At 40.7% G+C, this 26,688-nt stretch overlaps 1 protein-coding gene across 1 annotated transcript in view; it reads left to right on the top strand.

Annotated features, from left to right (window-relative positions):
- The window catches only part of TMEM163 (transmembrane protein 163), a gene marked incomplete at both ends in the record, with an annotated part of 102,679 nt that overhangs the window by 61,797 nt on the left and 14,194 nt on the right, over positions 1–26,688 (top strand). Inside the window, one exon of the mRNA XM_083369402.1 lies at positions 16,406–16,502. Within this exon, the coding sequence (XP_083225528.1) occupies positions 16,406–16,502 (97 nt within the window). The remainder of the gene's footprint in view (positions 1–16,405; positions 16,503–26,688) is intronic.

Below are 26,688 nucleotides of genomic sequence, written 5' to 3'. Positions count from 1 at the left end.
TAAAGCTAGTTGGGTGGCTTGGGTGTCCAGTTACCCTAATAATGAATTTAGCCTCTGTTTAGTCTTCCCTTCATTTCAGGATGACTGTGTCCAGAAATTTATGAGGTCATAACAAACATAAGAGGCCTTCGGTCTTGCATACATTGGCTCTACTTTATAGATTGCAAGGTCTAGCCTATGTAGACAGAGATTTCAATTGTCCTCAAACTACCCAATCTGGAACTGGCAATTCTGCTTAGCAGTTATTTTTCTTTTTCCTATTAATTTATACTCTGTATCTATCAACTTATTTTCTAAATCAGGGCTTTTCAACCTTTTCACCCACTGTACCACTTTTAGGATATGGCAACATCCGACTACCACCAGTCGCCTAGCAAAGTGTCAAAAACTTGATGACCAAAAAAAAAAAAAGGAAAAAAGTGATGAAGTACAAGTAGTCCTCGACTTACAACAGTTCGCTTAGTGACTGTTCGAATTTACAATGGCACTGAAAAAAGTGCCCCCCAAGCTACAGCCAAGCAAGACACCTGCCTGCCCGCCTGGCAGCGCTCTTCCTCCTGTCCAAGGTTTTCATTGTTGTGAGCATTTCTGTTGAGGATTGACAGTGGGGGTGGGGTGGGGGAGTTTGGTTTTTATTCCCCCCCTGCTGGGTGGTTGCAGCAGGTTTTGGTCACTTCACATGACCCTGGGACACTGTGACCGTCATAAATATGAATTAGTTGCCAAGCATCTGAATGTAACTCACAAGAGCCTGGAGATGCTGCAACATTCCAGCTGATCGGCGCTTCTTCTGGGCTCAGCAGACATGCCGGGATCAGCGCCAAGCTCCAGCTGGAGCCTGGCACTGATCCTGGCGCTTCCACTGAGCCCTGACAGCCCCGAAGAAGCGCCAATCAACTGGAAAGTGGTGCTGATCCTGGCACTTCCGCTGAGCCCTGACAGCCCTGCAGCTCCAGCTATCTCTCGCTCAGGCTTGTGCGGTGCTGCCACTGGTTCAGCTCATTCCCCTCCCCCGCTAACACTTTCTAGGATGGTCGCATACCACCTGCCAGGTGTCAATGTACCACAGTTGGTACCCGTACCACTGGTTGAAAAGCCCTGTTCTAAATGATCTACATAGCCATCCTTTTTTTTGTATTCTGTCATCACTGTTTCTTTTCCTCTCCACATTTTATTTTCTTAAGTTAGAATAAGCCTGCTAGTCCGTATGTTAAGCATGTGTGCATTCTAGCTTCCAGCTGTCTTTCATAGCTGTCTGCTATGTATATGTAAAGGAAATTGTCAAATTTTTTTGAACTTCAATACCTATTTAATCTCCTACTTGAATACTGTGTAGATCTTGGTTGATCTAATTATCTTTGTTCTGAGATCTATCAACTTAATTATAACTAATTTATCCCTTAATTAGCCCATCAGAAATAGCTATTCCCCAATTTTTTTAAAAAAAACAGCAAGACATTGTTACGCATTTTAAACCTTGTCAAAATATCCTATAGATCAGATATTATCTACACACCTGAAATTATGTGTGTAGGTGGTGAATTTCTGACAAGAGTACTGTCAAAGCAAGAACATCTGATGTTAGCAGCGTTGACAAGTACACAACTGTTTCCCAATGAATTTAGAAATATAGAGGCATACTCTATGCAAATGGATGAAGCTTTTTGAAGTCCTATTGATATCATTTAGAATGTGAAATACACTACTTTTAATAAATTTAATAAAAAAATAAAGTTTTTTTTCTTTTTTTAAAAAAATGCCTTATATTAAATGAATAAAATGAGATTTGAATTTCTGACAGCTCTGTCAAACTGTAAGTTAACTACAAGCTAACAAGCACACCCACTAGGTATATGATTGATATTGATAATCTTGTTCTATTCAGCGTAGTGTCATCACAGTTCAGTGAATACTCTAATTAACTTTGCAGAGAGCTGCTAAAATTGGTTCCAATTCCTTGCAAAATACGTATTGCAAAAATACAGTGGATAACAGGAGGAAGGCAACATGATCTCTATGTATTGTCACATTCAAGTGAAAACAGTTGCACAGGTTGTATTTGCGTGCATCACTGGTTTTTTCTTAATCCTTAATTCTGTTGCCACACCTTTATTGCTCTTAAAACAGATTGAGTCAAGAGTAGTAATTACCAAGAGCTTTATTATGTTCCCAGTTACACATATTGTTGTCACTATATTTTATTTGTTGAAAAACTAGGAAGTGATTATGTAGTGTTGTTTTGCAAAAACTAAATTATATCAGCAATGCATAGTTATTTAAACAGGGTAAAGAGAAATGTTATACAACACAAGGTTTATAACGAAAGTATTGCTGTATATACTGTATTTCTATGAATTGCAAGTGGTTAATGTTGGTAACAGTAAAGTAATAAGTATGCAAAAGTAAAATGTTGAGGCTATAATTTTATTACCTTTATACTGCAAGGAGATTGCGGTTATGGTGAACTGGTGTAAGGAAAACAACCAAAGAGATCATTGTTGATTTTGGAAAAGGCAGGTACAGCCACACTCCTCTGTGCATTAGTGATTCACCTGTGGAGATGGTTACCAGCATCAAATTCCTGGGTGTGTGTGCAGTTAAGAGTAGGCTGGCTTGATCGCTCAACATCGAGACACTGGTGAAGCGGGCACAGCAGCGCCTGCATTTTCTGCGTCGCATGAGAAAAGCACATCTTCCTTCCCCTGTCCTTACCACTTTCTACAGAGGGAAGATCTAGAGCATCCTGTCATATAGCATCACAGTCTGGTTTGAAAGCATCACTAGGTGGTGCAGAGAGTGGTGAAGATGACTGAAAAGATTATTGGCAGTTCCTTCCCTTCCATCCAGGACATAGCATATAAGTGTTGCTTGAGCAGGATCTGCAAGATTGTCTGGGACACTACACATCCTCTTCACAGCCTGTTTTCCTTTTTGTCTTCTGGGAGGAGGCTTCGTGGTATCTGAAGCAGAATATCCAGATTCAAAGTTTTGTGCCATACAGTATTAACCTTGTGAACTCTAAAGCAGAGGTCCCCAACCTTTTGGGCACCAGGGACCGGTTCCGTGGAGAAAGGTTTTTCCATGGACCGGAGAGTGCTTATATGTAAGGGTGCTTATATGTAAGGGTATCAGACATGTCAAACTCACGTCACGTGACGTCACGCAACGTATCAGGACAGTTTTGGCATTGCCGGCAATGGGGTGGGCACGGCTTCCATATGACACATCCGGCCCATAGGCCGGCAGTTTGATACCCCTTGTGTAGGTGTACACATATGTTGTATATAGTATGTTTAAATGTGTGTTATGTATGTGTACACTTTGAGAGCAAGCAACTAAATTTCATTTTTAATGTGTGCCATTGTGCCAACAGTAAAAAATGACAAAGGTTATCAATCTATATCTATCTATCTATCTATCTATCTATCTATCTATCTATCTATCTATCTATCTATCTGTTGTGTATTAGGTTTTGGGAAAGCAACTATTCACATGTTTGAACTGTAACAGTTCTGGTGGGAGTCTTAGTGGCAGGATTGTTAGGTTCAATCTGATTGGTTGTATGAAAGTATATAAGCTTGCATGTACGCCCTAACTCCCCAGTACAAACATGATTGCCAATAAAGCAATAGTTCACTTGTACTCATCTTCCTGGCATCTTCTCTACACTTCAGAATCCGATACACAACAGTGGCGACGAAGGTGGGATCCTGCTTTGCCATAGAGCTGAAGTCACGAGGAGATGGCTTCATGTGCTGGAGGAAAGAGGTATCTTTCCCCCCCCCCCTCTCTATCGGCCGGCTAGATCAGCACACTAGCGGCCTCGTGCTCAGAAACACCCATCTGAGTTTGTGGAGCAGGATCCAAGACCAGAAGAAAGAAGATGCCAAAAGTCACCCAGCCTCATGAATTTGACATCCGCCACCCCGAACAGTGGCGATCGCACCCCAGACAAATAGAAAATTACTTACGGGCGAACCAGATCACGGAGGACGGCCTGAAAGCGGCGACACTACTCTGCATAAGCAGGCCTGCAACATTTGACCTGGCCGAAAGCCTATTCACCCCAACACCAATTGAGACCGTCTCGTTCGCTGATCTCAAACAAAAGCTGAACGCACACTTCAAGCCCAGGATGTCGGAGATGGCCTGGCTGTTCAGATTTGATCAACGAGTGCAATGCCCTGGGGAAACTGCATCAGAATTCATCGCGGCCTTACGCCAGGCTGCTCGCCTCTGTAGGTTTTCCAACCTAGATGAGCGTCTTTGAGACCGGCTCATATGTGGTCTTAGAGACAAGGCGTTGCAAGAAAGACTATTCACTAGGCCCAATCTAACCCTTTAGGACGCGCAAGACAAAATTATGGTTGACGAAGCAGCCGGAGGCGCGGTCCAGGTCCAGACGTCCAAAACCAGTGAGCCGGAAGAAACAATACACCACGAGGCCGTTTCTTACAACGAAAATGCAGTCGAACAGGAAACAGAAGTGGACAAGATTCGGAAGAGAACAGAGCCACGAGAACGAGGACTCGAGCACAGAGAAGGCAACCAGAAGGCCGTTTTCTTCTCTAGATGCGGGGGTTGCGGTAGCTACCATGCAAGAATGTACTGCAAGTTCTGGTCGGCCACGTTTCGGGCCTGCGATCGAACGGGGCACATCACGACAGTATGCTGAAGCCGTTTCAGAGACAGCCAACACAAATAACAACCGGGAAATTCGCCAAGGAGAGGTACCGGGGCTCAGAGCCCAACCAGTGTGGGGTTTTGTGAAAGCCGAAGGGCTATTTGCCGAACTGGGGCCCGCTGCTCTTTAAAACCTAAGTTAAAACTTGAAATTCATCTTCAGGGTATTCCTTGAAAGATGGAGTTAGATTCTGGTTCTTCAGTTTCGATTATATCATACGAGACTTTTAAATTTGTTTGCGGCCGCAGTAAGCAGTGGGCTAAATTGAGACACTCTAGCATTTTGCTGACTGATTTTCAGAACGCCCAGGTTAAAACCAAGGCGGAGGCCACCCTATCTGTTAAATTCAAAAAGTTTCATGGGCACCTGGATGTTGTTGTGGTCGAAGGCCAAAGAACTAGCTTAATAGGATTGGACTGGTTTGAAGCGTTAGGAATTACAATTATCGGCATAAACCGAACTCGCGGTTAACATCGAATCTGTCTGTGAAGAATTCACAGACGTATTCGATTCCAAGCTTGGAATGTACACTGGGCCCCTCATCTCATTAAGTTAGACCCGAACGTCTTGCCAATTAGAGTCAAACCCAGAAGAGTCCCATTCGTGCTAAAACATAAGATTGAGGCCGAGTTGGACAAGTTAGTAGAACAGGGGGTGCTGCAGCCTGTCGGAGGGGGGAAATGGGAGACCCCTATAGTTACCCCACTCAAATTAAACAGGGAAATCCGCATCTGTGCAGATTATAAGTGTACCCTGAATAAAGCCCTTAATCAGCATGCTTACCCGGTCCCCATGGTCAGCCATGTGCTTGCTTCCCTGCAAGGCGGCACCATTTTCGCGAAAGTCAATCTAGCGCAGGCGTACCAGCAGATGCCTGTTGGCAAGGCTACAGCAGCAGCCCAGACCATAGTAACATACAAGGGAGTATTCAGAGTCAACCGTCTACAATTCGGCGTAAGTGTGGCACCGGGGATTTTTCAAGAGGTAATGGAACATACTTTAAAGGGCATTCCGGGAGTCTGCTCGTATTTTGATGATGTTTTAATCGCGGGGGAAACTGAGGAAGTCTTAGCAAATAGACTCAGAGGTGTGTTAAATAGGTTTTGCTCTGCAGGTCTCAAGCTGAAAAGAGACAAATGTAACATTGGGGTCACTTCTACAGAGTTTCTAGGATTCCAAATTGATGCCAGTGGAATCCACCCTGCAGAGTCCAAGGTCAAGGCGATTAAAATGGCCCCCAGCCCTAAAAATAAGGCAGAGCTTCAGGCATTTTTAGGGTTATTAAATTTCTACCACTCATTTTTGCCTAACAAGGCTCCCATAGCTGAGCCACTTCACAGGCTGCTAGATAAAAAAGTTGTATGGAAGTGGACTAGTTTGCATGAGAAAAGTTTCAAAAAACTTAAGAGCCTATTATCTGACAAATCCACTGTCACCCACTATATCGAATCCAAGCCTGTCTGCATTGCTTATGATGCTTCCCTCTATGGAGTGGGAGCTGTTTTAAGCCATTTGGGAAGGAATGGGAAGCAAGTTCCCATCGCCTATTACTCAAGAACTCTATCGAAGGCTGAGAGGAATTACGCACAGATAGACAAGGAAGCTTTGACTATTGTTGCTGGGGTTAAAAAATTCCACGATTATCTTTATGGTAGGAATTTCACTGTATTTACAGACCATAAGCCTCTCTTAGGCTTATTCACAACTGACAAGCAAACCCCTCATATACATTCACCAAGGATGCTTAGGTGGTCCATATTCTTATCTGCCTATAGTTTCAAAATGATTCACAAACCTGGAAAAGACATGGGCCATGCTGATGGCCTAAGTAGGTTTCCCTTACCATCTATCGATCCAGATCCATCCCCTGGTACACAAATACTGTCCATTCAAGAGTTACCTGAATTCCCCCTCCACGCAGGGGACATAGCGGCTGAAATTGCTTGAGATAAGATTCTGAGCAGAGTTCTATCATGGGTATTCACAGGATGGCAAGACAAAAGTCCAGGTCCTGAGTTCCAAGCTTATTTTTTAAGAAGGCATGAGTTATCAGCTCACAAAGGGTGTTTATTATGGGGTAATAGCGTCATCATACCCTTCATCTTGAGAGATAGGGTACTACAGTCTCTACATGAGGGACACCCTGGCATAGTGCGCATGAAAGCGCTAGCCAGGAGCTACTTGTGGTGGCCTGGGTTAGACAAGGCTGTTGAAGAGCAGGTACATGGTTGTTATATTTGTCAAAGGTCTAGACCCGAAATGCCTCAGGCACCTGTTCACAGATGGGAGCCAACTCACACACCCTGGTCCAGGATCCATGTCAATTATGCTGGTCCATTTCAAGGACAGCTCTTTCTAATTGTAGTTGATAGTCATTCAAAATGGCTGGAAGTTGTTCCAGTCTCAAGTATGACTTCAGCCAAGTCAATCCAGGTGCTGAGGAAACTTTTTGCCACTCATGGGCTTCCTGATGTCATAGTTTCTGATAATGGTGCTGAATTTACTGCTGCTGAGTTTCAGGCCTTCCGGAGAGCAAACATGATCAGACACGCCACATCTGCGCCCTTCGACCCATTGTCGAATGGACAAGCAGAACGGATGGTGAGAACGACCAAAGACACACTCAAGTGCATCATCACAGGTGACTGGCATCACAGACTTGCAGACTTCTTACTTCGTCAGCACTCCACACCTTGTACTTCCACAGGGAAAAGCCCTGCAGCTGCGCTGGGGCAAACGCCTCATCACCAAACTGGACAGACTTCACCCTGACAGAGTGGCATCTGATGCTGCTCAGCCCAAACGCCCTAGGGGGCTACAACCTGGTGACATGGTCTGGGCCAGGAACTATGGACCAGGACACTTGTGGGTGCCTGGGAAGGTGGTTGACAAATCAGGGCCCCTATCTTACACAGTAGGGGTGGAGGGAGGGCGTCTAGTGAGATGGCACATAGATCAATTAAGGAAAAGGTTTCCAGAATGGTCACTAAGTGCAAGTGAGGGTGATAATTCTTCCCATAGCTGTCAAGCTGACACACAGGTTAGCTCTTATTCACCCTACCAGCATTTTCAGCATTCAGTTGAGTTCCAGTCTGAGGAGGATCCAGAGGGCATAGAGTTGCAACAGGAAACCCTTGAACATTCGGATCAGGTAATCGTCAGTGACCACAGTGCTAATCCTGTTTCAAGATCTGACTCTGGGATGGGCCTACCAGACAGGGCCAGCCAGAGCAATTCTTTGGAGTCTCCAGCTGAGATGGACACTGGTTCACAGGGCATGCCTAATAAGTTGGTAGACTACAAAGTGAGGGAACCGCAGAGATGTTCCTCATGGCCTCATAGGCCACCTGCACATCTCGCTGATTATGTGGTAAATTAAGAGAAAGAAGTATGTATTGAATCACCAAGTGGGGAGGCATGCCTCTTGTTTTTTGGATTTTGTTAATTTATCTGTGCATATCATTTTTGTAAAGAAACTTACAGGAAAAGTCTATTCATAGACACATACTGGGTCATTGTGTACTACTTGTTAGTACAGGGATACTGGCAGAACAGCAGAAGGGTCTGTCTGTGATCTTAATGGCAGCAACACATAAGTGCACGTCCGAGAAGGTCGCGTTGGACAACTACCACCTTGAGTGAGGTCAATCACTTAACTAAATATTGGAGGAAGCACATAATCCCTGAAAATGGGTGATAAAGATATTACCTTGAGTGGGGTCAATCACTCAGAATTAATGTTGGTGGTTGGGAGTGAGTTTATAATCCTTGAATAAGGATTATAGGAATATATAGCTTTGAATGGGGTCAATCATTCAATTATTGTATTAGAAGTTGAAGTGGAAGATGTAAAGCTGGAATGTTATAAAGGTACACTGTCTGTTCCTTGAAAGGGGGAAGGGGTGTTGGGTATTAGGTTTTGGGAAAGCAACTATTCACCTGTTTGAACTCTAAAAGTTCTGGTGGGAGTCTTAGTGGCGGGATTGTTAGGTTCAATCTGATTGGTTGTATGAAAGTATATAAGCTTGCATGTACGCCCTAACTCCCCAGTACAGACATGATTGCCAATAAAGCAATAGTTCACTTGTACTCATCTGCCTGGCATCTTCTCTACGCTTCAGAACCCGATACACAACACTATATCTATCTATCTATCTATCTATCTATCTATCTATCTATCTATCTATCTATCTATCTATCTATCTATCTATCTCTATCTATTTCACTTTGAAAATATGATTTTCAAGTGTGACAGGCAGAACAGTTCATCAACTGCAGTTGTATTACATCTTTATACTGGCAATTTTGTCACAGTGGATTTATATTCGAATTGGGTTATTTAACATGAGACCAAAATCCCTTTTTTGACCAACTGATCAAGAATTACTTAGAGGGTTAAACACATTGCTTTGCTTTTACTGCTACGTTAGATTTTTAGTCTTTCAGACAAAAATCATAAATCAAGGAGATAAATCATAAATCCAGGAGCTCCTGATTCCATCAAGCTTATACAGGTAATCCTCGATTTATGACCACAATTGAGCTCAAAATTTATTATGTGAATTTTGCCCCCTTTTATGACCTTTCTTGCCACAGTTGATAAATTAGTAACCCAGTTGTTAAGTGAACCTGACTTCCTCATTGATTTTGCTTGTCAGAAGGTTGCAAAAGGTCATTACATGACCGAGGGACACTGCCGCCGTCGTAAATATGAACCAGTTGCCAAGTGTCCGAATTTTGATCACATGATCATGGGGATGCTGCCAAGGTTGTAACTGTGAAAAATGGTCATAAGTCACATTTTTCACTGTCGTCATAACTTTGAATGGTCACTATATAAACTGTTGTAAGTTGGGGATTATCTGTTCTGCCTAAATTTGGCAGTTGATTAATAGTGTAACTAAAATGTTATTTTCCACAAATTTCTGGTAGAGAACCAAGACAAATAGGTTCATTAAAGTTACAAGTTTAATTGTACCCCAATATAAGAAAAACATTACTATTTCTAAATTGATAGTAATGTTTCTGGTCCTGGGAAGTTTTAAGAATATGGAAAGGATCATAATAATGTGCATGGACAGGAGCTATTTGCTGAAAGATAAATATTTCATAGTGAATTACCTTGCCTGTCCATTGGAAACAGAATTTAACCCTAATTAAAAAAATAAAAAAATTGAGGATAGCCTTGGATAATCTCATTAGGGAGTCAAGTTCACGTTATTTAAAATGACTGAGTAAATACTCCAGTTCAAGTGATGCTTTCATTTGTTGTCAACAGTTAAGAACCTGTGAGAAATACATTCCCTATAATTTGCCCAGGGTGAAACCACTGAGGAAATAATTTCTGAATACAGATTTTCTGCTGTGAGAAGTCTGCATTTATATGTGAGGGGTTTCTTGTGTGCTGAATCATCACCTGTTCACAAGTGTTGCTTGTATTGCTTGAGCAGAGTCAATATTGAAAAAAAATACTGCTTCTATTCAATTTCTAAATAGATCTTTTTACATAAAAGTAAAGCTGAGAAATACGTTATGACAGCAAATCATCTGCTTTATGGTTTATTACTAAAATACGGACAGTTCAAAATTTTATAACAAGGATGCCATACTTTGCGTATGATTAATTGTTGTACAGTTTAAAATATAGGTGTTTACGTCTATCATTTTTCTTATATTACTGTCTGGAACTAAAAATAAGTAGGTGGATTAAGCATTTCAGAGTTAAGGGAACAACATACAGGCCTCGACTTACGACCACAGCTGAGCCCAAATTTTCCATTGTTTAGTCAAAGAGTTGTTAAATGAATTTTGCCCCATTTTATGAGCTTGCTTGCCACAATTGTTAAGGGAATCCCTGCAGTTGTTAAGTTAGATCAGGGGTGTCAAACTCAATTTCATTGAGGGCCGCATCAGCATTGCGGTTGCCCTCAGGGGGCCGGGTGGGTGTGGCCTGGGTGGGCGTGGCCTACTGGGTGGGCATGTCTAAAGTGCATATGGCCTACTGGGTGGGCGTGGCCAGCTCTACATTGTTCGCATCAAGGGTGCCTATGGGGGCCTGGGCAGGAGTGGGACAGATCTGTGGGTCTCTGGCAGGAGGAGGGTCTCTGGGCCAGGGCCAAGGCTGTGGGGGCCGTTCCCTCACTGTTTCCAGGATGGCTTCGCGGGCCGCATGAAACCACTTCACGGGCTGGATCTGGCCCCCGGGCCTTGTGTTTGACATGTCTGAGTTAGACACATGGTCATTAAGAGAACCTGGCTTCCCCATTGACTTTGCTTGCTAGAAGGTTGCAAAAGGGGATCACGTCATAAATAGGAGCCAGTTGCCAAGCATCTGAATTTTGATCACATGACTGTGGGGATGCTGCAACAGTGGTAGGTGTGGAAAATCCTCATAATCCCCTTTGTTCAGTTCTGTTGTAACTTTGAACAGTTGCTAAATGAACTGTTGTAAGTTGAGGACTATCTGTATATGTTCTATCTAACCATAGAGTTTTTCTTATTTGTAATTTATTTTTCTTTGGGTAGATACAGAATCAGTTTACCTTATCTGTTTTAGCTGGTAAAGCCAAATATGGCCTTTCAGGTACATTTGAATGACACCTCCTACCACTCCCTGGGTTTGCCTTCCACTGCTGGTGATTCAGCAATATTAGTTTCTCAGAAAAATAATTTTAAAGGCTTTCTCTCCTATCTAGTGCTAGTTAGATTTTTAAGTGAGCTCAAATAACACCTATTTTTATTTAGAAATGCATACAGGCTTATGTTTTATGCAGAAAGGCTTGAGTTTCTAAAACACCTCTAAATATAAACCTTTATTGTCAAAGTACAACATGTGTACATTGAGATGAGATGAGCCTCTCCCCGTGCTCCCTCCCCCCAACACACAGTGACAACAAACCCTCCATCCTAGCACACCATGTGAACCAACTACACCACACACCGGCCTCCCAAGTCAATTCTGCATAAATTCACAGAGATTATATCCCATTCAAAAGCCTAACAGCCCACGGATAAAAGCTGTTTTCCAGCCTGTTGGTACGGCTGGCTATAATCAAAGATTTCGCACCAATTTAATGCAATATACTTTAAACACTAGTGGATCTGTAGTGCTGATATGTTGAGAGGCTGTATTAAAATTGCTACTTAGGTATGGATGATCTTGGGCAGGCAATTGTTTTTCATTGATAGAAGAAATATTCTAAATTCTACTTACCGAAAAAATAAGGCTACAGATAATATTTCAGGATAAAACTCAGTAATTCATAGCCAGTTGAATTAATGTTTGTAGAATAATTGTCTATATTATGCAAGGCCTGTTTCTCATCACCTCAAGTCAAATGGGAATTCACATATTGGCAATGCTGATATTACAATAGACTTTTCTGCCTTTCCAGTAACATAGTCAGTAAAATTCTTATTCTTATTATTCCAAGCTAGAATGTTAATTTTGTCTGTCATACTAGGTTACTGCAGTGCCAACTGTGGTCAGTGAAGTAATGATGCTGAATTGGTAAAAAAAGGAAATATAAAGCAATGTGAAAGTCTTAAGCATGCTATTGTGAGGACCAGTTTCCAATCATCCTGGATTTGTGAAAGGTTTAGCTTCGGGGCATCCTCTCTCAAATGGAGGCTAAATATAAACTATTGAGGTTTGTAATTCTTGTTGCAGTTATGGGATATAAGCTTAGAGGAAGAGATGTGGAAAGAGCAGTGAACTTCAGTAAATAGATGTGGAAGTGATAATACAATCAGCTGCAAGGAATTCTGGTAACAGATGGAGAGAGCACTGAAAGAGAAGTTTTTGGCTTTACAATGACATACACAACTTGATCATTAAATGTGAAAAGCTAGAACTAAGGAACATTTTTAAAGCAGAATCTAAGTGTCCCAAACTGGATGTCTTAAGACTATGAATCAAGCTCATGGAAATGGCCACTTTAAACCAGGTTACCATCTTACATGATCTACCATTCAGAACATGAGTCCATACAAAGCAATAAGGAATAGAATGTTGATGATCCTCAAAAAGCTGTGTGCTCAGCTAGAAACCAATGAACAATGGGATCGTATTTGTTAGATTTAATTCATGATATCCAGTGACATCAGTGTCATACAAATGCACGAGCCAACCACAGATCTTTTAGTGAAAGCAAATGAGAAATTTTATGACAAACTACAAGAAAAGCTAAATGCAGCATAAAGAAAGTAGTGGGTATTTGGAATGCAGAAACAGGAGAAATAAAGGAATCCTGAATTACTGGAAGATTTCTGTTATGTAAAATAATCATATTAAGTTTTGTAAACATAATTATTTATTGCATCACTTAATTGAAGCGTCTAGTCATGCCGGCCACATGACCACGGAGACGTCCTCTGACAAGCGCTGGCTCTTCAGCTTTGAAACGGAGATGAGCACCGGCCCCTAGAGTCGGAAACGACTAGCACGCATGTGCGGGGGAACCTTTACCTTTTAAATATATAGTACAAGACATAATCAAATGGGCACTATCAGAATAAAAAAATACATAATGAAAGATGGAGCACTAGTGTAGTTCAGTCAGGTTATTTTACATCCCAATACTGATTACAGAAACAATCATGAGTTATTGGTAGCAAATATATGGATTTAAATTTAAAAAATTAAAGAAGTCATATACACTAATTGTGTATGACCAGGAAAAGACAAGTATATAACAGTAAAACAAAGAAGTTAGGAAATATTGCTGTATATCCTTAATTTTTCAGGCAAGGAAAGTGGGATAAAAAATAATTAGGCAGGTTTTAGAAAAAAATCTTTAGAAAATGTGGAGATTTACTCTTCAATGACTACAGCAAAGTCTGTGAGTTATATTAAGAAAATGGTATTCCAGAACAACTGATTATTCTTCTGCAAAATCTTTACAATGAATAACAACAACAAACCCTGAGACAACTTAAATTGGAGGCTGTGGTCCAGGTAATAAGATTATGTTGCTCAAGTGTACAATTTATACTGACTACAATTAAGATATTTGCAGCTAAAGCCTGAACTATGGCTATATAAGATCTGAACCTTGGTTGGGCACATTTCCAAGAGAGGAACCCAGGTCTTGGTTGTGAAGATGCCGGAATGACATCCTCATACATGGTAAGGTGGGGGCAAATTTACTGCAAACTGAGTTGACATTCCAAAGCAGTAATAGAAGTAACAGGAAAATAATCATGAACTTTAACAAGAACTTTTTTAAAAAAGGAAAATCCATCGAGAACAAAGATTAGAATAATTAAAGCAATATTTTCTCCAGTAGTGATGTCTCACTGTGAAATTGAACATGGTGAAAGAACTTTTTTTTTTATTATGTGTTAGAGTCAGTAAAAATATTATGAAATTCATGAAGAACCAGCCAGTTTTAACGAACAAAAACTTACTGGTCCCTTGAATTGATGGATGTGTGTACTTTGGACATACGATGTAAACGTTGAAGTAGAAACAAATGACTACACATGGTATAGTAAGTTGGAAAAAGTAAAAAAATGCAAATGTAAAATTTTAAGGCAAGTGGAAGGATGGGGGAAAACATTTTCTGAAATTTAGAAATTTTGAATTCTGAAAGCGTTTGAAGAGCTATGGGCTCTTTTGGTAACCTTTATTCCTGGAAAGTTGATGAGCATTTGTCCATACAATGACTAGAGAGCTGAACCTGATTTTTCAGTCCATAGATTTTAGTTCAAGTTAAAACAGATTTCCATTCTTATTCCTCCATTACCTTTCCTTCCCACACCACTTGCCAAATATGTTTGCTCTACTGCAGGGCTTTTCAACCAGTGGTACGGGTACCACCTGTGGTACATTGGCACCTGGCAGGTGGTACGCGACCATCCTAGAAAAGTGTTAGTGGGGGAGGGGAATGAGCTGAATTGGTGGCAGCACCACACAAGCCTGAGCGAGAGACGGCTGGAGCTGCAGGGCTGTCAGGGCTCAGTGGAAGTGCCAGGATCAGCGCCAGGCTCCAGCTGGAGCTCGGCGCTGATCCTGGTGCTTCTGCTGAGCCCAGAAGAAGCGCCAATCAGCTGGAATGTTGTAGCATCCCCAGGGTCTTGTGATTTACATTCAGATGTTTGGCAACTGATTCATATTTATGATGGTCACAGTCTCAGGGTCATGTGAAGTGACCAAAACCTGCTGCAAACACCCAGCAGAGGGGGGGGAATAAAAACCAAACACCCCCCCCCCCCACTCCCAATCCTCAACAGAAATGCTCACAACAATGAAAAAACCTAGGACAGGAGGAAGAGTGCCGCCGGGCAGGCAGGCAGCTGTCTTGTTCGGCTGTGGCTTGGTGGGCACTTTTTTTTGTACCATTGTAACTTCAAACAGTCACTAAGTGAACTGTTGTAAGTTGAGGACTACCCATACTTCATCACTTTTTTACTTTTTTCTTTTTGGTCATCAAGTTTTTAACACCTTGCTAGGCGACTGGTGGTAGTCGGATGTTGCCATATCCTAAAAGTGGTACAATGGGTGAAAAAGTTGAAAAGCCCTGCTCTACTGACAGTAAGGCATCAGAGATAGACAAAATGGGAGGTGTACTGTCTCTCCTATAATATGTCCAGTGAGTTGCTGTGCAACTTGGTAATAACTGTAGTATCAGCCCTTGGGAATTTCAAGGGCTGCTTGCATCCTAACATGCTGCATTATAGCCCATAACGCCATAAAATAGGAAGGTTGAAGCATTAACAGAGACTAGCAATGACTGAGGAGAGAGTCAGACAACTGTCTTTTCCTTTCTTATTGACGCCAAGCTCATCCAGTAAGTGGGGAGAAAGATAGCATGTATGTATGTGGATAAGTGTGGCTGACTGAGAAGAAAAGACAAATTCTGGATTTTACTAAAGTTGAAAATAAGAAAAGCTGATTACATCATATAACAATTTTTTGACATTTCTGAATAGACTGTATGAAAAATAAGTTTGCTTTTCTTAAGAAAAGGTTTTCTGCAGTCTATTTCGTGCATCTGATTTCTATTTCCGTATGCTTCCAAACCAGCAGATTGCCTGATGTGTATAGGTTAAAAAATAGTAGCACATTGCTGCGCTAATTATAACAGCCTCAAAACTGTCTTAGCAATAGGTGACAAATTTCTGAATGTTACATGGAAAATGTTGCTTCCTTGTTTCATGTAATATGTAAAAGAAACAGATGCTGACTATAGGGCGAATGAATGTGCAGTAACATTTATCAGAATAATTGCCAAATATTAAAACATCTTTCTTGCCAAAACCTGTATTTATTGGGGATCTATTTGAACTAATTAATAAAATCAGTTATGAACTTTGGCTTCCATCTTGAGAGGTTTTAGTCAGTTTAGCCATTACGGGTGCAGCTTCACATGACAACTGAAAATAGGGGTGCTTTGCATCAGTACAAAACTCAGCCTAAGGCAAATGCTGCACATCAGATTTATTCATATTTATGCAGTGTACGTTTTCAGACTACTTCCTAAGTCCTGAATAAGTGACGACCAATGTGGGTATTTTACTACATGAGCAATTGCTTGGTACTTTGGAATTCCTGACAATGGTTTTGTTTTCGTGACCTTCTGTTGAATGTTGTTGTATGTTGTGTGGAGTATTAATTCTTTAAAAATGTTTTCTGTATAAACATTCTGCTTATTATTTAGTTCCTTGTTTTCATTAAACAGCAGGGCATAAAAGTTCCCAAAAATCTTTCTTTCTTTACAGAGCTTGTGTCATCTTGGGCGTGATATTTATTCTGTCCTCTTTATGTATAGTGATCAAAGCCATCCATGACCTTGCAACTAAGTTGCTTCCAGAAGTGGTAAGATCTTTTTTTTTAACAAACCCTAAATTTCAGTGTTTTTTTGGTAAGAAAGCTTGTTATGCAGCTGCATGTACTCTTTTGTAGCTTTGCATACTGTAGTTCTATGTAATTGTATACAAATTGCAAGGTTATGTTTTATAGTTTCACACAGTGTGATGTCAATTTTATCTTTATTATTTCCTTTTGTATTAATATGCCAAATCCATTCACATCTAGAAATCAAAAATTCCAGAAAATGTGCTGTGGCCAATAGTTGGCCTAGGAGTAGTTAGCACTGGCGAAATGTTAAGAAACTGGAGTTTGCTCCGATTTTGTGAACTGTAATCTGTGCAGTATATGTTGAGGAAATTTTGTAATGGTACAGTACAAGGTTATTCAGAATTTTTGCAACAATAGGAAATAAGTGGTGCTCTTGTGCCTAAGATAGAGTACTCTAGAAATTACTTACAATATTGTAGCTAAACGTTGTTACAAAAGAACTGTTCTTTTGAGATTCTACAGGCTTAGAGCTGTTTAAAGTGAAATTTTATTATCCAAAATCTTATTTTTTGTAGAACCAAGATTGTATTTATTATTATTGTCCGTTGCATATTAAGGCATATATTTAGGCTAGATTTGGCATTTTTGTCGATCTGTTGAGTCCTTCCCAAGAACCTGAGATAGGCAGATGTTGCTGTTCGATGGCATTAAAGATGTTGTTGCAAGATGTAAACTATTCCAAGTAAAGCTGCCTTTTGCAATTGATTGGTTGTGATTTTATTCAATGTTATTATTATCAGATTTAGATTAGATATCCTGCACTTGTTATATGTAACCCATGATGACAACCATACCTAATACTCCTGTCTATTTTCTTTATAACAAGAACCCTATGAAGGGGGTTGGAATGAGAGAGAGTGACTGGCCAAAGTCAGCCAGCCAGCTTTCGTGCTTAAATGAGGCCTAAAATCTTCTGGTTTTACATATGGATTATTTATATACTGTTGTCTAAGAATTATATCTAGAAGAAAATCAACTAAATTCCGTGTACCATGTTTTCCTGAAAGTAAGGCCTACCCCAAAATTAAGCCCTAGCTTGATTTTTGGGAGTAGGCCTAATATAAGCCCTGCCCCAAAAATAATCTCTAGATTTGGGACAAGGCACATACCTAAAATCAAGCTGGGCTGGGGGTGTGAAGCTGCCCCATGTGCTCCGCACCCACTTACCTTGCAGCCAGGCCTCTCCTTGCCGGCCCAGCTCTTCTTCTGCAGCTTCTTCTGCAGCCAGGCCTGCATTTCTCAGTCACAGGCCTTTCCGGAAGGCCTGTGCAGCCAAGATTGAATCCATAGCTCGGTTGTGCAAGACCTCTGCAGCCGAGGACCGAGTTATGGATTGAATCTGTAGCTCAGTACTCGGCTGCATAGGCCTTCAGGAAAGGCCTGACTGCCAAATGGAGGCTGGAATGCAGCTGCAGAATGAAGCTGCTCTTTTGGCCCCAGAAGAAGTGAACTTGCTGGGCAGGGCTGTCGGTGCTGGAGGTGAGTAAGACATCCCCCGAAAATAAGACCTGGTGCCTCTTTTGGAGGCAAAAAAAGAAAAAAAGACCCGGTCTTATTTTTGGGGAAACACGGGTAATAACAACACAAGGGATTTTACCTTGATAGATTTCTTAGCTATCTTTCTTTGTAGAAGCATTTTACAAAGCTTGGTATGAAAATTTAATAGCATGACTTCCATTTTCAATCATGTGGTTGTGGCACAAACTTTCTAATACAAAATTTTCTCTTCATGTTCTGGTAAGAGTACAACATTTAATTCATGGGGCAGAACAAAGTAATAATGGAACTATGATTTAAGGATATTATGATTTATTCAGTTTTAATAAATCTTAAAACTGTATATTTTAATGTACTTAATGTATTTATATTTTAATGTACTTAATGTATTTATATTTTAATGTATTTAATGTATTTATAGTAATTCATATTTTTAAGGCCATCACAATCCATAGTTAAGCAAATGTAGCAAATAGCATGTCAATCATAACGGTGTTTTGGCATTTGCCCTGCTTCATTAGACTTACCTCTTACAGATAGTCCTTGACTTACAGCCAATTATTTAGTGACCGTTCAAAGTTACAATCGCACTGGGAAAAATGACTTACAACCTTTTTGTACATGATAATTGCAGCATCCCCATGGTCACATGATCAAAATTCAGACACTTGGCAACTGAATAACAGAGTTGGAAGGTATTCTAACTTGGACGTCTTCTAATCCAGCCCCCTGCTCAGGCAGGAGACCCTATATACCATTTCAGATAAATGGTTGTCCAATCTCTTTTTAAAAACTTCCAGTGTTGGAGCATTCACAGCTTCTGGAGGCAGGTTGTTCTATTGATTAATTGTTCTGTCAGGAAATTTCTCCTTAGTTCTAAATTGCTCCTCTCCTTGATTAGTTTCTCTCCATTGCTTCTTGTCCTGCTTTGAAGAATAGCTTGACTTCATTTTCTTTGTGACAACCCCTGAGATATTGGAACACTGCTGTCATATTACCTCATGTCACTGGCTTGTATTTATGATGGTTCCAGTCTTCCAGGGTTATGTGATCACTTTTTGTGACACTCTGACAAGCAAAGGCAATGGGGAAGCCAGATTCACTTAACAACCACGATACTAATTAACAACTGGAGTGATTCACTTAACAGCTGTGGCAAAAAAGTTGTAAAATGGGGTAAAATTCACTTAACAACTGTCTTGCTTAGCAATGGAAATTTTGGGCTCAATTCTAATTGTAAGTCAAAGACTATCTGTAATAACAAATAAATAGATTGAGAAAGGAATGGGAGTGAACACTGCTAGTTCCTAGACTTTTCCTCTGGTGAAACTTCTCTGAAATTTCTTCAGCTACAGGAGTAGAAGATCTGCTTTAATTGCCTTCACAAAAATCTCTTCTAACTGTAAGAGTATGAAAAAGAAGACTCTTTGAGATATATAGTAGATAATTCAAGTCATTTGTTTCAGAATGCATTTTGTCAGCTTCCAATTTTGAGTCAAGTTATTCATTGTATGTCTAATGTACTCCAGTATTTTAAGAATGTTGAATCACAGTTTGAAACCCTCAGATTAAAATGCTTGATTTGACATGATGACTTGCCTGTTTTCAAAGGTTCTAGGCAGTAGACCGTATATCTCTGCACTTAAAGCTAGTTAGAAGAGGCATGAAAAACAAACTTAATCTTCAAATTAGTTTTTTTAAAGAGTTCATGTTTTCCTGTCACATGTATTCTACTTTTCTATGTAAAGCAAGCTTGATCAGATTTGACAAGGACACATGAAGAAGCTATGATTTGATTCAAGTTTGTGATCCAAGATTCAATGGCAAGCATATTTGATTTGAACTATTTGAGATTCTATTAAAGAAGATTTGTCTGCATAGGTTATAATGGGAAAACCACAAAATGCCTGAAACTGTCTTCCTTTGGGGGCAAGTTTAGACAAGTTTAAAATTTCAGTTGATACTTTTAGGAGTTTTACTACAAAACATTCTTGAAGCCGGCCCTTTAGCAAGAATGACAAAAGGCTAACAAAGTCTCTAAATTGTCTGGGTAGCAGTTGTAAGATAGCAGAATAATATAACAATGCCATAGAAATAGGCAAATCATACAGAAGGACTTAGGGCAAGAAAATGGCCTTGCCATCCCTTATCTCCAAAAGCAGTAAAAATGTTGGGCAGTGCCTGTAAATGTTACCATAGCCTGGTAATCATTCACTTCAATTGTCCCCAGTTGTGCAGGATTAAACAATTAGATTTGACTAAATCAGTAATTACAGTATCTGCATATTGCATGCAGTTTTAATATGCTTGGATATTCCGTAGGGAACAAAACAAAACAAATCCTATACAGGTGAAACTCAAAAAATTAGAATATTGTGCAAAAGTTCATTTATTTCAGTAATGCAACTTAAAAGGGGAAACTAATATATGAGATAGACTCATTACATGCAAAGCAACATAGTTCAAGCCGTGATTTGTCATAATTGTGATGATTATGGCGTACAGCTCATGAAAACCCCAAATCCACAATCTCAGAAAATTAGAATGTTACATGCAATCAATAAAACAAGGAGTGTTCATAGAACAATATCAGACCTCTGAAAAGTATAAGCATGCATATGTACTCAGTACTTGGTTTGGGCCCCTTTTGCAGCAATTACTGCCTCAGTGCGGCCCAGCATGGAAGCTATCAGCCTGTGGCACTGCTGAAGTGTTATGGAATACCAGGATGCTTCAGTAGCGGCCTTCAGCTCTTCTGCATTGTTTGGTCTCATGTCTCTCATCTTTCTCTTGGCAATGCCCCATAGATTCTCTATGGGGTTCAGGTCAGGCAAGTTTGCTGGCCAATCAAGCACAGTAATCCCACGGTCATTGAACCAGGTTTTGGTGCTTTTGGCAGTGTGGGCAGGTGCCAAGTCCTGCTGAAAAATGAAGTCAGCATCCCCATAAAGCTTGTCTGCGGAAGGAAGCATGAAGTGCTCCAAAATCTCCTGGTAGACGGCTGTGTTGACCCTGGACTTAATGAAGCACAGTGGACCAACACCAGCAGATGACCTGGCTCCCCAAATCAACACAGACTGTGGAAACCTCACACTGGACTTCAAGCGTCTTGCAGTGTGTGCCTCTCCATTCTTCCTCCAGACTCTGGCTCCTTGGTTTCCAAATGAGATGCAAAAGTTGCTCTCATCAGAAAAGAGGACTTTGGACCACTGAGCAACAGACCAGGTCTGTTTTTCTTTAGCCCAGGTAAGACGCTTCTGATGTTGTTTGTTGTTCAGGAGCGGCTTGACAAGAGGAATACGACATTTGAAGCCCATGTCCAGGATCTGTCTCTGTGTGGTGGCTCTTGATGCACTGACTCCAGCCTCAGTCCACTCCTTGTGAAAGTCCCCAACACTTTTGAATGGCCTTTTTCTGACAATCCTCTCCAGGCTGCGGTCATCCCTGCTGCTTGTGCACCTTTTTCTTCCACACTTTTCCCTTCCACATAACTTTCTATTAATGTGCTCTGATACAGCACTTTGGGAACATCCAACTTCTTTTGCAATTACCTTTTGAGGCTTTCCCTCCTTATGGATGGTGTCAATGATGGTTTTCTGCACAACTCTCAGGTCAGCAGTCTTCCCCATGATTGTGATTCCTACTGAACCAGACTGAGAGACCATTTAAAGGCTCAGGAACCCTTTGCAGGTGTTATGGCTTAATTAGCTGATTAGAGTGGGACACTTTGAGCCTAGAATATTGCACCTTTTCACAATATTCTAATTTTCTGAGATTGTGGATTTGGGTTTTTCATGAGCTGTACGCCATAATCATCACAATTATGACAAATCACGGCTTGAACTATCTTGCTTTGCATGTAATGAGTCTATCTCATATATTAGTTTCCCCTTTTAAGTTGCATTACTGAAATAAATGAATTTTTGCACAATATTCTAATTTTTCGAGTTTCACCTGTATGGAGAACCCATTTATTCAGTAAAAGACATTTTGATATGATTATTTATGCATGATGTTTATTTACTTATTTACTTACATGTCTGACATGATGACTCTAGGTAGCTCACAACAAACATAAAAAATATAGCTAAAAAGAAAAGTACCCTCCACTTGAAGGCCTTCAAGAGGAGGCCTCTAACCAATGTCCCTCTAAGTCAGGGGTGTCAAACTGCCGGCCCGTGGGCCGGATGTGTCACGAGGAAACCGCACCCACCCCATTGCCGGCAATGGTGAAAAAGTTCCGATATGTTGCGTGAGAGAAATTTACCAAATGTGAGAGCTCGAGGAAAGAATACAAGAATGAAGATCAGTGGGCAGGAGTCTGTAGCTGTGACATTTTGTGCAAGTGGCATGCTTCCCTGACTGTCTGAAATTCATATATTCATTATTATATGAATTGTCCTAAGATTTATAAATAAATAAAATAAGATTTTATTTGGGAATAAAATATTATTAAAATGGTTCATCTTTTTTTTAAAAAATACAATTTTGATCCTTCTTTTTAGTACCAAGTAAAAAGTTCAGAAAGTCAATAAAAGAGTAGGAAAAGCAATACTGGGATACAATCCTCAAAATGATAGAATGATCTCAGTTTGAATGCAAGGCAAACCATTCAATATCACAGTAGTCCAAGTCTATGCCCCAACCACCAGTGCTGAAGAGGATGAAATTGACCGGTTCTATGAAGCCCTACAGCACCTTATAGAACTAACACCAAAAAATGATGTCCTTATCATCATGGGGGATTGGAATGCTAAAGCAGGAAGCCAAAAGATAACCAGAATAACAGGCAAGTTTGGCCTTGGAGTACAAATGAAGCAGGGCACAGGCTGATAGAATTTTGTGAAGAGAATACGATGGTCATAGCAAACACACTTTTCCAACAACCCAAGAGACGGCTCTACACATGGACATCACCAGACGGTCAACACAGAAATCAGATTGACTATATGCTCTGCAGCCAAAGATGGAGAAGCTCTATACAGTCAGTAAAAACAAGACCAGGAGCTGACTGTGGCTCAGACCAGGAGCTTCTCATTGCAAATTTTAGGCTTAAACTGAAGAAAGTAGGAACAAGCCCTAGGCCAGTCAGGTATGAATTAAATCATATCCCTGTTGAATATACAGTAGAGGTCACAAATAGATTTAATGAGTTAGATCTGATAGACAGAGTGCCTGAAGAACTATGGACAGAGGTTCGCAACATTGTACAACAGGTAGCAACCAAAACCATCCCAAAGAAAAAGAAATGCAAGAAAGCAAAATGGCTGTCTGAGGAAGCTTTGCAAATAGCTGAGGAAAGGAGGGAAGTGAAAGGCAAGGGAGAAAAAGAAAGATACACCCAACTGAATGCAGAATTCCAGAGAATAGCTAGAAGAGATAAGAATGCCTTCTTAAATGAACAGTGCAAAGAAATAGAAGAAAACAATAGAATAGGGAGGACCAGAGATCTTTTCAAGAAAATTGGAGAGATGAAGGGAACGTTTCATGCAAAAATGGGCATGATAAAGGACCAAAATGGCAGGGACCTAGCAGAGGCAGAAGAGATTAAGAGGTGGCAAAATTACACAGAAGAACTATAGAAGAATGAGCTTAACGTCCCTGATGATCACAATGAGGTGGTCACTGACCTCGAGCCAAACATCCTAGAATGTGAAGTGAAGTGGGCCTTAGAAAAGCTGAGCAACAACAAAGCTAGTGGAGGTGACAGTATTCCAGCTGAGCTATTCAAAATCTTAAAAGACGGTGCAGTAAAAGTGCTACACTCAATTTGCCAGCAAATTTGGAAAACTCAACAGTGGCCACAGGATTGGAAAAGATCAGTTTACATTCCAATTCCAAAGAAAGGCAGTGCCAAAGAATATTCAAACTATCGCACCATTGCACTCATTTCTCATGCTAGTAAAGTTATGCTTAAAATCCTACAAGCTAGACTCCAGTGGGTTAGGATGCTGAGCTTGTCGATCAGAAGATTGGCAGTTTGGCGGGTCGAATCCCGAGTGCCGCATAGCAGAGTGAGCGCCTGTTACACGTCCCAGCTTCTACCAACCTAGCAGTTTGAAAGCACGTAAAAATACAAGTAGAAAAATAGGGACCACTATGGTGGGAAGGTAACAGTGTTCCGTGTGCCTTTGGCGTCTAGTCATGCCGGCCACATGACCACGGAGACGTCCTCGGACAACCGCTGGCTCTTCGGCTTTGAAACGGAGATGAGCACTGGCCCCTAGAGTTGGAAACGACTAGCACGCACATGCGGGGGAAACCTTTACCTTTACCTTTTTTAGACTCCAGCAGTATGTGGATTGAGAACTACCAGAAGTACAGGCAGGATTTTGAAGAGGCAGAGGAACTAGAGATCAAATTGCCAACATATGCTGGATCATGGAGAAAGCTAGAGAGTTCCAGAAAAACATCTACTTCTGCTTCATTGACTATGCTAAAGCCTTTCATTGTGTGGATCATAACAAACTGTGGCAAGTTCTTAAAGAGATGGGCACACCAGACCATCTTATTTGTCTCTTGAGAAACCTATATGTGGGCCAAGAAGCAACAGTGAGAACTGGACACGGAACCACTGATTGGTTCAAAATTGGGAAAGGAGTCTGGAAAGGCTGTATACTGTCGCCCTGCCTATTTAACGTATATGCAGAGCACATCATGAGTAAGGCAGGGCTAGATAAATCAAAAGTTGGAATTAAGATTGCCGGAAGAAATATCAACAACCTAAGATATGCAGATGATATCTAATGGCTGAAAGTGAAGAAGAACTAAAGAGCCTCTTGTTGCGGGTGAAGGAGGAAAGTGCAAAACTTGGGTTGAAACTTAACATTAAGAAAACTAAGATCATGGCATCTGGCCCTCTCAATTCCTGGCAAATAAATGGGGAAGAAATGGAGGTAGTGACAGATTTTATTTTCCTGGGCTCCAAGATCACTGCAGATGGGGACTGTAGCCAAGAAATTAAAAGACGCTTGCTCCTGGGCAGGAAAGCCATGACAAATCTAGACAGCACACTAAAAAGCAGAGACATCACCCTGTCAACAAAAGTGCGTATAGTCAAGGCTATGGTCTTCCCAGTTGCAATGCATGGCAGTGAAAGTTGGACCATAAGAAAGGCTGAGCGCCAAAGAATTGAGGCCTTTGAACTATGGTGCTGGAGAAGACTCCTGCGAGTCCCTTGGACTGCAAGGCGATCAAACCGGTCAGTCCTAGAGGAGATCAACCCTGACTGCTCTTTAGAAGGCCAGATCCTAAAGCTAAAACTCAAATACTTTGGCCACCTAATGAGAAGGAAGGACTCACTCGAGAAGAGCCTAATGCTGGGAAAGATTGAGGGCAAGAGAAGAAGGGGACGACAGAGAATGAGGTGGCTGGATGGAGTTACTGAAGCAGTAGGCGTGAGCCTAAATGGACTCCAGAAGATGGTAGAGGACAGGAAGGCCTGGAGGAACGTTGTCCATGGGGTCACGATGGGTCGGACATGACTTTGCAGCTAACAACAACAATGACCAAATTGTGAAATAACGTTTCTTCTCCCTTCGTGAAAACAGAAACTGCCTTTGTGCAGGAGCAGTAGACAGTTTGGAAATAGTAGGTTCTCTGCCACTTAAATGTGATTTTATGATCCACTGTTTATAAAGCAGTTTTTCAAATGAAGCTGTAATACTTGATCTAGGTACAATGGCAATTTATATGAAACAATTACTAGGATTTTTCTCATTCAGCCAAGGGTACCACAAGTGCTGCTCTTGTTTGATCTTCATTGTATAGTTTCCATGGCAACCCCCTGGCAAATACATCTCAGCACACCTAGGAAAGTATTGAGATATATTTACTAATAGGACACAATGAATGGTAAGATTAATTCATTTCATAATACATCTCAATAAGTGCGTCATGTAGATCTCCCTAATCCAAACGTGCATGGAATTGAAAGTATTAAAAAGAATCTGTCTGTCTGTCTGATCAGGAAATTGTTTTGTTTACTTTTTTTGATAGGTTACCACTGATTTCCCCTAAAATTTAAAACACTGTGGGAGGAAGCTTGGAATGATGATGAAGGAGCCAAAAATAGCATCATTGTATAGAAAATGGAAATATCCGTAGGCTAAACACACAAACACAGAGAGTAACAACATAGAGGGCAGCTCCCTCCCTAGAGATATCTTTGTGAGAATTACGCATGGTTGCAAAATACTGTCTATTGGAAGAAGAGTAATTATTGATGTTAGCAGGACTTCCCGCTGATACTTGATTCTTTCTAATCAAAAGAAAAGTTAATAACCTGCAAAACAGAATATTATTTTACACTATTGCCTTTGTTCCTGCAAGCAGCTCTTGCCTTCCTATTTCTCACTATCTCTATTTCAATCTATCTACATATAAATGTTCATACATTTTGTTTTCCATTTTTTCCTATAGAGGGGATGTGTTTTACGAATAATAATTTAGTAAAAAATGTTTAAAATAAGATTTATTCTGCTTCTGTACCTAAAGAGCCTTAATTAAAAACAGAATATTTATTGTGCAACGGATATGTGAACATTGCTATTATATAATTTAATTTTGGTATCAATTAAACCAACTTTAATTTTTGCCTTGACTCCACTTATATCTTTCTATTTATCCCAGTTGCATATTTAGCTGA

This window comes from Vipera ursinii (assembly GCF_947247035.1).
Source record: "Vipera ursinii genome assembly, chromosome: 1".
In the NCBI taxonomy this organism is placed as follows: domain Eukaryota; kingdom Metazoa; phylum Chordata; class Lepidosauria; order Squamata; family Viperidae; genus Vipera; species Vipera ursinii.
This window is presented reverse-complemented; position numbering and strand designations above follow the sequence as displayed.